We start from the raw sequence: 13,163 nt of genomic DNA on the forward strand, positions 1-13,163 counted from the left end.
CATTGGTAAAAAAGACTTAATTGACTTTTTATCTTTAAGGTGCATATAGAAAAGGGATATTTCATGGAGGTGATATAGTCATGGCTGGCGATACATGTGAGGCTGCTGTGAATCAAGAAAAGCCCAGCGGTGCAAATGTAGATTTTATTCATCAAGCTCAAACATTTGGCAATTCAACCACACTACATGGAATACGATACGTGACAGGAGAGCAGATCCATGTTATTCGAAGGTTGGTATTTATGTATGGGCTGTGGTGTGCTTGGGCTGTTTATAATATTATATGCTACTCTTTTCTACATGCAATTATCTAGTAATATTATTTTATTACTTATTTCATTTTATTACCTAATACCACTTCTATTCAATTACATGCAGTAATGATTCAATGTCGTGAATGGAGAGAGATCGAAAGTTTAAAATGAAAACTAATTTCATATATAATTGTTGAACATTCATTTTGTTTTCAGATTATTTTGGTGTTTAGTCGTTCTCACATCCTTAATCTGGGGTGTCGCGTCTATTTATCAACACTTCCAGCAATACCAAAAATTTGAAGTTTCGACAAAATATTCTATTGAATATAACGAGGATATGACCTTCCCGGCAATGACCTTCTGTAATTTAAACCAATGGAGCAGAAACAAGTCTGTTAAAGTCACTGCAGACATGATATCTCGTCTCTATTCTTTAAACCAAGAAGATCGAAATGAATTTAATTGGACGGTGTATTATGAAACTCTTGGTGCGCCTCGTGGAAGTTTGAATGTGACACGTACAGCTTTGTCGGAATTTGGGGCGTATACTGCGAAAGAAATGCTGTTGGAATGCAGATGGAACGGCGTAGAGGAATGTGGACATAAGAATTTCACAAGAGTGATAACAGATCTCGGCGTTTGCTATACTTTTAATAATCCTTCAAAGGTGGAAGATGCCCTTGTCGTTAACGAACCAGGTATTGATAATGGTCTGACGTTAACATTGGATATAAAGCAGGACGATCACATACCAGGAGAGTTTCAGGGAGCTGGAATAAAGGTAATGGCTTTTACTCATTACGTTATATATAAAGTCACTTGACTCACTTCACTCTATAAGATTACCAATAAAATGGTTGCCATGTAGCCAGATGTCATATAGAAGATCAGAGGGATACTTAAACATTTTTTCTCTATATATGGATCCATGGTAAATAAGAAATATACAAATAAACAAACAATGACCCAGCTGGGTTAATAAGTTAACAAGACAACCTTTGCAGTCATCCTGCACCGGGGGGACCTCGATATTTTTGGTCGGGGATGTGAGGCTCCAGACTTGAAACCTTACCCATTTCCTTGGGCCATTCAACCGTGGACAGGTACCCGTGGCTAAGGATTTTCTCAAAAATATAGACCCATGTCTAAGGATTTCTTTTAACGTGTTTACTTTTTAAATCACGCACGACGAACAAATTCAATGGCGTTGTAATCTTACACAAATGCTTGATCAGCACGATGCTGCGAACCCTCCGCACCAATGCCCGCGGTCCGTATAAAGAGACTCTAATGAGACTACGAAATCAAAGTCTCGGATTTTTTGCTGGTTGCCATGGTCTTCAACCCACGGGTTTAACTACAAGTACTAAATACAGCGTTGGAACTTACAACGAGAACGCTCACTCGGATCGGGGAATCCCCGAAAAGATCGAGATTTACTCGACATGCTCGTGGAAAAGGGGTGGATTATATATTCCGATTTACTAGGGATTTATGAACATAAAAACTGGACCGGACGAGAGACCTATGTCTAAGCGCTCGATGGTCTAAGGGTTTATTTAAAAAAATGACCCATGTCTAAGGATTTCATATGGAAAACTTTGGTGCCACTTTCAAAAGGTCTTTTTTTTTAAATGGATAAAAATATCCAGGAGACGTTTTTTTTTACTTTTTAAAATTTTGACCAACTTTGAGAAATATGCACCAAAAATGGTCAAAAAATGCTTAATTTTCAAAAAAAAATCATAAAAAGCCCGATTTTCGCCGAAATTTCAAATATTTTTGGTGAAGTTGGTCAAATTTGTTTTTAAAAAACAAAAAAAGGCTCCTAGATATTTTTATCTAGATTTTAAAAAATTAATAAAAAAAAAATTGGCACAAGAATTATTTTGTTACGTATTACGAAAAAGAAGTGCAAAGTAGGTAATGATGCCTCCAACGGACAAGGTACAAAACACACCAAGGATCAAAGGATGATACAAGAGGATATTGAATGGGGAATGAGACATTTTCAAGTTTCTTGAGCAACTATTTTGATAAATAATTTCAAATCATTTCACTGGAACATGCTCAAACTTTTTCTTTGCAATGCAATAAACACTAGAGAAATTGACCTGTATCTGTGAAAATAAAAGGAAATAATAATGTAGACGAATCTTGACATTAGTAGGGCTAGTTATCGTGATGGCTTAATTAGGGGCGGCTGCAAAACTCAACCGCCGGTTCTGTCCAGTTGAAGCCGTCCCTTACAAAGTCTTACCTCGAGACGCATGCTCGGGGCTTCAAGAAAATGTCAAACAACTTCTCACCTGAAAAATCATTGTCCATATATAGGTAGTGTTGCATCCGCATGGGGAACAGCCATTGATGAAAGAGGCCGGATTTGCGGTTTCTCCCGGATTTGAAACACTTGTTGGCATTAAACGCATCAAGGTAATGCGATTCAACATTAATATTCATGACGGTAATAGACATTAGATTTGTAGTTAAGTCGAACGTCGAGTCTCAAGTTGAGTCATTGAAGTCTCAAGTCCTGTTGTTGTCGAAACAGTGAGGTTACTTGTCACGAGCACTTTCTCAAATTGACTGACCAATTCCTGCACATCGTCGGCTGCTTCCGAATGGAGCTGGCGTAGATGTCGCTGTTAGGACTTTGTCGTAAATGTGCGAAAGAAAGTAGTTCCTCTCCTCTCTGTTGAGTGTCTTGGGCCCATCTTTCTTATCCAGATGGCTTCTTTAATATGTCTCTTCTTCTACACATAAAAGAAGCCATCTGGATAAGAAAAAGGGGAGGCCAAAACACTCAACAGAGACGAGGGAACTACTTTCATCCGCACCATTTCCCGTCATCAGCTGTAAGAAGATGTAGATCGACAGACAGAGATTGAAAATGTCCGCATTGTCTTTGAGACGGAGTTTGTGTGGAAGATAACCCGCAAATAAGTTCATCAGGATTGTCGGTAAAATATATAATTGAAGGTTTCTTTATACAAATCCAAAAATTTGGGTTGATGTTATACCTCAATGACAGTTTCGTGCTAAGACTTAGCACTTTCTCAAATTGACCAATTCCTGCACATCGTCGGCTGCTTCCGGCTGGCGTAGATGGCGCTGTTAGGACTTGGACGTAAATATGCGGAAGAAAGTAGTTCACTCGTCTCTGTTGAGTGTTTTTGCCCCCTCTTTCTTATCCAGATGGCTACTTTTAGGTGTAGAAGACGATCTCTGGATCTCAGTCTGTCGATCTACATCTACTACAGCTGATGATGGGAAATGGTTGCTTAGAAATATAGAATTGAGTATCTCGAACAGTTTTAAACTCTAATTTTACATCAAGGTATATACTATTTTCAAATCACACTAATCACAGAACGACGACAACTATGATGATTTGATAGTGATGATTGTGACGAAATGGCGATGATAATACTATATATTTTATGTTGGATATTACGTTAACGAGTAAAGAATTTGGGAATATACTTTTTAAAATTCCATTTAATTTACACTCTCGTTTCTATTGTAGTCGAAATCGAAACCACATCCGTACTCGCCAAATTGCACCGATACGGGTTTGAAGTATTCTCAAGTATACACTGTACCGCTTTGTCTACATGAATGCAAGGTTGATCACGTGACCAGAGTATGTGGATGCAGAGACTATCGCTACCCAAAAGGTAATTATTTGAAACAATAGCCCGGAATCGTTTGCCCCTTCAAATTTTGTAAACTTTCGTTTCAGACCTTGTGCGAGCTGGAGCATCATCATCATCAGCCATTGTCGGTCCACTGCTGGACGAAAGTCTCAGCATGTCTCTGCCAGGTAGCTCTATCTCTAGCCTTGATATACCAATTGAATACATGAATTCAAAACCCACCCAAGTCCATGGGAAGTGATTTTGAAAAAACAAAACCTGTGTATCATTTTAATTCTTTCAGTTAGATTTACCTGGTCAACATGGTTAGTTTTACGTGCAAATGAGTGGGTTAAACTGTTCCTGATGCTGTCTGTTCTTCTATTGATGTGTACTGTCCATTTTTAGTGTAGAGCTGTTTCCAACATGTCTTGAGTCTTTGTTTGTTCTCTAACTCATTTGTTTGCCTTCCTGTCTTTATAGGTACTCCCTAACATGTTGTGCTGTGCCGCTTGTAGCTTCATTTCCATTTTTGCAGTAAGCATCCATGTCTCAGCCCCGTATGTAATAATTGGGATTGTACATTAGTTAAACACTTTCCTTTTCAGGCAAATTGGTATATCTCGTCTCATGATATTGTTAAGTCTTCCATATTGCCTCCATCCGAGCTTGATTCTTCTCTTTATTCCCTACCCTTGTCTTTTTTTTCCTTCCGGCTGAACTGCTTTCCTTCCGGCTGACTTCTTCTATGTTACATCCATTGACAATAACTATTGTATGCTGAACGAGGGGTCCTGTTATTTTTTTTCTTCTGCATGTGCATCTTGAGGCCACATTCCTAACTAGCTTCAGCGAGCTCCCTGAGCATGGTTTCAATTTCTTCCAGACTCTCTGTTATGATGATTATATCATAAGCAAATCCGAGATGGTTGAACTTCTCTCCATTGATATTGACACCCTTTTAGTCCAAACAACTTTGGCGAGATTGTATTTCCCTGTCTCACTCCTTTTTTTATGTTGATCTTTGCACTTTCTTTGTGAAGAGTAACTGTAGTTGTGCCGTGTGTGCAGGGGCGTAGCCAGCTTTTTTGGTCGGGGGCAAAATAAAATTTGGGGGGCACAGACGAAAAAATATTACAGTTGCATCATACAATACGTAGAGACTGTATGTCTTCGAGCTTTAAAAAAAAGCTTTATTGGGACGATGTGCACGCGCCTAGCGCGCAAAAATTTTGTATTTTACACTATTTTCGCTCATTATCAAGATGGAAATGGCGTTATCTTTAAAATTGTGTATTGTACACTATTTTGGCCCATGATCGGGCTGAATTTTGGTAGAAAAGGGAGTCCTTGCCCCTTTTATTTTCCTTTGCCCTCCTGATTTTCTCTTTCATTTTTTGTCAGAGGGGCACCTTTTTCTTTCATTTTTTTGTCAGGGCCACTCTGCCCCACCGTAACAGTTTTCACTTAGTCATTACTGAACGTCTCTCTTTGAACAAAATATTGATTTCACCTCCTATCTTTGCAATTTTCAATTTTTGCATGATGAAGTGGCACGCGTTTTATACGTTTCTGTTAATTTGCTTCATTATCATCTTTGTTTTCTTTTGGTTTTTTTAATTTATTTTAGAGTCGTCTGAAAGAGAATGCAGTCCTGAAGAAATATTTAATTGCACGATTCCACAAGATAGTAGGTATTTCCCACTACCTCATTAATATTAATACAAATATGTCTTAAACTACAGATCTTACAAAAATAATAACAAACAAACAAACAAAAAAGCATGAAACATAACGGAAGAATTAATTATTTTTGCTCTTGAAAGAAGTAACTGATATTTATTATAATTTCAAATCTGCTACTTTGCACACGTTTATCGTAGAATTTACAACATAATATTCTTGTTTGATAACGGTTTTATCATAGGCGGCGGAAGCGGGGGGCACAGGGGACACGTCCCCCCCCTATATTTTTCATGGGCACCCCCCCCCCCCCCGATAAATATCTTAATAGAGGAAAAACTAAAGCAATAATTGTTATGTGCACCTTCCTGTTTAGCCAGAAAAACAGCGTTTCTGTCAGAATAGGGTAAAATTGCACCATTTTGCGCTCAATGTGCGCTGGCTAATCAAATATAAAAATTTACCTTCATTTTGGGCTAAAAATATATGAAATTGATGACTTTTGCACCCTAAAACTCAAAGTCAAAGCAGAAGTGGCAAATTAAGAATATACTAGATTATGTATAATATAAAAATATGCTCAGCCCTCTCCTAAATATTAATGCTTCCGCCGCCACAGGGATTCCTTATAGCCTTTTGTTGGTTTTCTTTCACTTTTAGAACAGTTTACCAAGACCAATAGTAACATCAACTGTAATAATTGTAACATACCGTGTTCATCTGAAACTTACGAAGGACGTTTGTCATTTAGCTATTGGCCTGGACTTCCAGCATCATTAGACATAAAAGAAATTTATCCAGTCTACCCGAATAGGACTTCACAAAGGTATTTTAGTAAAAGAATACTTTACAGAATAACAGATTAACACCATACTCTAGTAGGGCTTAAGTTATTGATCACTTCGATACTCGAAGTCCTGTGCGTATGAGATCCAAACTACAATCTTAGAAATATTATTGTTTGAACAATTTTAAGGTCTTATCAGGCTCTACCCAGGACAACCGATTCTTTTGTTCTGCTTAGTCGCGCTAAAAGGCGATCGATACATGTTAAAATCAGCACAATTCAGAGATACACCTTTTTGCTATGAAATTTATTTTCCGGGTCAAATATAAAGCAATATTTTTTTTCTTCAGTAATGTCAGTTAAAAACATAATGCTTGGATATACATTTTTTTAAATCCTGGTGTAAAAATTAAGCATCAAATTGTGTCTTTTAGTGTGATATTTTTGATTTTTATAGGCCTTTAGTTCGCCCGCGAGCTTTTTACGGAATTCATTTTTTAGCGTCTCAAACTAATATAGTTGGCTAAAGAAATATATTTCCCACCTCTGTAAGGCACATCGTGTGGGTCTATATATTATAGTTTTGTCAGAATTTCCGTGTTTTTTTTGTTACCCTTTTTCCCTTCATGCTCCGAAAATGTCAAACTCAGTACTTTATCTCGAGAGCAACCAGCAGAAATAATCGATATTTCCATTGTTGTCATCCAGGTCGCTTTTCCATTGAAAGCAAGGATTGCCCGACCAGCGATTTGGTAGCCCAAATCCCCAATTGGGTGTTCTGGTAAATGAGGTGAATTTTGGAAATTTGCTCCCGTGATAGCCTGCAATTTCAATTTATAGTGCCTATGGATTCCATGATTATGAAAACCATTTTGTCTGTTTGTTTGTTTGATTATTTATTTACCTAGGATGAGGTCCATGGGAAAATCCACTGTCCAAACCTAGAAAACTTAGCGTGTTATTATAGGGGATTTTAATTTTCTGTCCCTCCTATCTCCAGGTGAATTTTGTATGACCCCCCATCGCGGGTTGTCATTTTCATTACACCCTTCGGACTAGTGTTCGGGTTTGTTTTTAATTGGACATGTAGGCCTATTTGTCATAATTTAGCGCTAAAGGACCTACTTTCTAAATGTATAGCTATAGCCGTGCTATATATAAATATTATCATGTAACGGTATACATGTAATATTATGTAGGCCTATGGGGATGGGGTGGGTGCAGAGGTGTGTGAGGTGGGTAGTGGGGGTGTATGTAGGGATGGTAAGGGTGGTACTCAACACATTTTAACCATGACTTTCAATACAAGGCTCATTGTTGCCACAAATGTTTTTTCCTTTAGGTCATTTAATAGGTTTTTATAAACTTCCATGTTTAACCTTTTAACCAAAGGCGCCATACCCAGTCACCTCCATGACAATTGAAACACTAGGTCAAGTATTAACATCCAAGTTATTCTGTTTTTAGGCAAGCAATTTTTAATTAATTGGTTGAACAGGTTTTTGTTTAAAAACAAAAACCTGTTTAAATTAACAATGATAATGAATGGTTCTTATAAGACACAATCTCTTCCGATGAGGAACTCAAAGCGCGTAAAGCACGAAATTGACAAACAAACATAAAAACAATCAATTTACAAAGATTGATAACGAAAGTCTGTGGATGTTACGAAGGTTATTTGGAAGTGTGTTCAAAAAAGTTTGCTTGATAAAACGTACAGCGTAATATTTATGTTTTGTAAATGAAAAAAAAAATTAAAATATTTCCCAATTGTAAGATGTAAGATTGTTGATTTTTTTTACCAAATGTTGGGCAAAGTTGTTTTGAGGAGAAGCAAATTTCAACACATTGGTCCAATGATCACGGTGATGATGAAATCAAATAATTAATCACTTACGTGATGAAAGATCCTCATAACATGATCAGTGTCATAGGAGCGCTAGGCCTGGGAACTTCTTTGTTATATTGAAGTTCTGGCAACACTGTAGCCAGGCCGGGCACCCAGAGATATCGATCCACAATGCTAATATTAGCCTCAGATTTCACGCGTGGATTTTGAAAATTTTCAGCCGGCAATAAAAAATGGTGAAATCAAAACGGAAATTCTGATAAAACTATGATATATTGCTCACGGTGATGTGCGTTAGAAAGTTGGGAAAAATCCTTCATTAGCAAACTATATTACTTTGAAAAGCTAAAAGGTTGATCCCCAAAAAGGCTCGCGGGCAGAGTTGAAGCCTATCAAAATCGAAAATCTTACACTAAATGACTGAATTTCACGCCTAAGTTTAACACTAGGATTTGAAAAAAAAATACAGCATCAAGCATTACAGTTTTTCCTGACATTTACTGAAAAAATGAAAATTATTGCTTTTCATTTGGCCGAGAAAATTAATTTTACATTGAAAAGGTGTAACTCAAAATTTTGCTCATTTCAACACCAAATTCGATCGTTTGTATTGCCTCATTAAATGACTGAGTGAGCTAAGCAGAACAAAAGAATCGGTTGTCCTGCGTAGAGACTGTTATTGGAAATGGTGTCCCTTCTATCCCGTACAATTTTGGCATGCCCAATATGCTCATCTTCACCATATCTTCTCCCAACATTGTTTGGTGGGGAAGGGGAGGGGGTAAATTTCCGGGATTGTAGGTCATCACCAGGCGCGTAGCAAGCGGGGGGACAGGGTGGACGAAGTCCATGGGCCCCGAGGGTTCAGGGGCCCCGAGCACAAAAGCGAAAATTAAATAAGGTCTGATAATGGAGAGCAGGGCCGGATTTTTATACCATTGGGCCAGATCCCAATTTTGGGCCCCCAAATTTTGGGTGCCCCAAAATTGCCCTCTGCATCTTTCTTTTCACAGCATGTTTTTTGGTCAAAATAGGGCAAAATTGTAAAATTTTCCGCGCTTCGCGCACATTAAAATACCAAAAGTTATGTTGATCTGGGGCCAAAATAGTCTGAAATTGAATTGAACAAAATATGTTAGTCCCCTTAGTCCCCATTAGTTAAACCAAAACTTGGCCACTGACTTGAGTGCACATACCTTCCTCGGCACGTGAGTTCGGGTCCTCCAAATTTTGGCCTGGCCCAGGGCCCAATAAGGTAGGCTAAATCCCGCCCTGGTTAAAAGGGCCCGTACTGCTCCTTGTCCATGGGCCCCGGATGCTCTTGCTACGCCCCTGGTCATCACAATATCAATGCGCACGCTTGAGCTACGTAAATAGCCAGAATCCCTCAGCCCTTATCCACAAAGGCCAAACATGTTCACCATCCAGCACAAGGCAATAACCGTGCATAAATGATAAACATTTTAAAATTACCATACATATTACATCATCATCATTTTATTTTCATTCAAATCAAACATACAGAATATAAGGTCCAGAGGCCTAAAGCGAGCACCCTCTTACACTGACCTAAATTGCAACATAAAATTGCACAAACTTTACAAATAAAAGAAAGAGGGGAAGAACATGCAAAGAAAGAACCAAAATAAATATTTTATAACATTTTTATAAATAGACCATGATGCAGTCATGTCTACAGTAGAATTCAATTCGACCTTTGCAGGACTTAAACCCCATTAAAAGCTATTAAACCAAGATAACACTCATTGAAAGCAGCTCAACTTATTAAATCATATCTTCTCTAGTTAAATACACACATCATATGTTTCTGCTTTTACACGTACAATGGAGCAATGGCTGGGATTATAGTTTCAGTTGGGTGAACGATTATAAAGCGAGCGCTAGAGAACAATTCTGTGTGGGCTTTTGTTTACGAAATGAGACAAAACTCTGGTGGTTTGCAGACTTAACACGGTTTGGAAATAATTTCTTCATATTTTTTGGTGTTATCTGTCGTTTACATATCATTCCTAAAACACCAAAGTACGAATATTTCCAAACATCTAAATTAGCTAAATATTTAGGACATGTTACAAAACTATATTGTCTAGAATTTTAGAAGAGTACTTTTAATATTGGCCGGTTATGTTTCACACAGCGACGTTAACTAGGCAATGTACTATTACCTATAACATTAACTAAAACACCAAAGTACGAATATTTCCAAACATCTAAATTAGCTAAAAATTTAGGACATGTTACAAAACTATATTTTCTAGAACTTTAGAAGAGTACTTTTAATATTGGCCGGTTATTTTTCACACAGCGACGTTAACTAGGCATATCCCCATTCTTTTAACGTAGGCTATTTGTAGAGGTCACGCGTCAATGGGAAAGAGCACTGTGTATTATGTATAGGAAAACGGACAGTAACTGCAGTATGCATTGCACAGTTCACATAAGAAATTGATAGTTGGGTGAGGATGGGTGGGTGACCTCGGGATTTACCCCGGTTACGTCGCATTATTGGTTTGTCTTCATATGTTTTATTACCCTTTCAATGTAAACAAAAACAACACAATAAAGGAAAGCATACGAAAATAAACAATAAAATGTTTTATTGTCCGCATTGAAGATCGAAATGATTATTTATTGTTGCGGTTCCATTTTTACGAAGACAAGTTTGATATAAGTTCGTGATTCTTTTCTCGCGCAAATAGAAATTTGCTGCATCAGTATTCTGAAATCAGCTTCAACTGTTATTGTATATAATAATTTTAATTTCAGGGAAAATCTCCTCCGAATGAAAATCTATTACGCAGAGCTTAGCTACACGAACGTTGAGCAGTTTCCTTCATATGATTCAGCTAGTCTGGGAAGTAAGTAGGCTACAACTTTTATGTGATGGTTATTTTAATAACCACCACATAGTGTCATGAAAACATTTAAAAAACACTACAACGACATTATTAAAATGTTGTCAAATGTAATTGGGTAAACTATGTTTGGCAAATACTTTCCTACCTAAGTATTTAGTCAACTATTAAAAACATTATGTTAGAATCTTTTGCATCAATTTTCAAAAATGTTTTCTGAATATTGTAAGAACGTTTTACACCCTTTATATAACCCGACATTATAACGTTTTCTGTAAAACGTCTGTGTTTCCTGGGATGTATTGAAAGTTCAAGCAAACCTATATCGTACCGCAGGTCGCACATTATTTTCACACGGAATCACTTATATATATGATCAGCTCCTAATCAAGAATTTGTCGGGTTTTGTTACTGCGAGAGTCAATAAAGTCTCCCAATTAAGCACGCGTAAATTCACATAAGCGCGCGTCAGTCGCGCAATACGCAAAGCGCAGTTCGCGTAAGTGCTGCGCCTGGGTGTATGTACGTCATTCTATATATATCAATCCACGATGTCATGAGTCGTCCCGCCTATTACGAGCTGATTAGAGTATAGGATGCACCTTGGATATTAATTTATTTACATTATGCATTTCGGAAAATATATGGATTTGTATGTCTTGCATAATGATTAAAAAGTTGCGACATTAATTGCGAAATCCTGAGACTTTCAACTTCTATTAATGATTAATATTCATTATCATAATATCACAATACCATCACATCTGGTGCAAATAGCCGATTAACAAAAAGTAGTCACTGACCTTGTTGGACGTACGGAACAGTTGAAATGAAATATGGTGCGATTTGAAAAGTTGCTAATTCAAAAAGATTATTGATCAGGAGTAAGACCCCGCACTGACCGCGGTCTCTTCAATTTGGAGATCATTATGCCTGGTTGTCATTTATAATAAGCGTAAATTTTTACCAGTAATAGATGTTGCAACTTTTGATATCGCACCAATTTCATTCAAACAATAGATAATAATTTTCATAATATATATACATTTCGTTTTGTCTTTTAATATAGGTGATATCGGTGGGACTCTTGGCTTACTTTGTGGAATGAGTTTGATTACTGTTATCGAATTCCTGGATTTTTCCACTGTACTGTTTTTAAGATATGTCATGAGCAGAGGTGAACGAAAATAACTGACACTTTGCTTTGCTGCTTATCCTTTAATCGTTAGTAACGGTATAGGTTTTTAAGACTTTTGCAACGATAATGTGCAAAAACCGTGACTAGTCTCCATAGACTAGTACAGGATGCCGTATTTTGAGTAGGGCATTTTTCTGCTTTCTGGGTGAGATACTGGTTTGCTTGGACATCTAAGATATAAATATCACTCCCCTTAAGCACCCTCACTGCAGAAACAAGTGTTTATATTTAAACACCATATTGTGTTTATCAGAGCAACACTTAATAAACACATAATTCATGTTAATGGTCTAACACTAATGTTAATAGTTCTAACACTAATGTTCATAAATTAACACTTGCTGTTATATTACAAACATTAGTGTTTGTAATATAACACCAAGTGTTAATTTATGAACATTAGTGTTAGACCATTAACATGAATTATGTGTTTATTAAGTGTTGCTCTGATAAACACAATATGGTGTTTAAATATAAACACTTGTTTTTGCAGTGTAGGTAAAACCTTTGCCAAAATGTCAGTTGGTTCCTTTTGTCATGGCATGCGCAGCTGATAGAATATTAATGCTGGGGATCCGTTATCCAATCTGACTGAGTACAAGATGGACAACCAGTAGGGATCGCTACTATCTAACTATGTTGGGGTGACCAGCACGTAAATATACATTCACCCCCCTGCTGCTCGACAGATTGAACTGGGTTACGTCGTACACGACAGAAAAAACCAAAAACTATCAATTGAGTTAATCACTATTTATGCTCTACATGATTATTAAAATAAAGTATACAGTTTGAAAGATGGCACTAGATTAAAAGTATGAGGTATTTGTTCATAATGATATAGTTGACAACTGAATCAACATCTAGTCCACTCGTAA

At 37.2% G+C, this 13,163-nt stretch overlaps 1 protein-coding gene across 1 annotated transcript; it reads left to right on the top strand.

Annotated features, from left to right (window-relative positions):
- The first annotated feature begins 594 nt into the window (after positions 1 to 594).
- On the top strand, positions 595 to 12,586 carry LOC140160123 (acid-sensing ion channel 2-like). Its single transcript, XM_072183401.1, has 7 exons — positions 595 to 1,038; positions 2,592 to 2,690; positions 3,784 to 3,934; positions 5,523 to 5,582; positions 6,236 to 6,401; positions 10,999 to 11,090; positions 12,157 to 12,586. Exons 1-7 carry the CDS (start codon positions 595 to 597, stop codon positions 12,276 to 12,278), a joined length of 1,134 nt encoding a protein of 377 aa, XP_072039502.1. The 3' UTR covers positions 12,279 to 12,586.
- Positions 12,587 to 13,163: the final 577 nt, after the last annotated feature.

The sequence above is a fragment of the Amphiura filiformis genome, chromosome 9, assembly GCF_039555335.1.
Source record: "Amphiura filiformis chromosome 9, Afil_fr2py, whole genome shotgun sequence".
Taxonomy (NCBI): Eukaryota; Metazoa; Echinodermata; class Ophiuroidea; order Amphilepidida; family Amphiuridae; genus Amphiura; species Amphiura filiformis.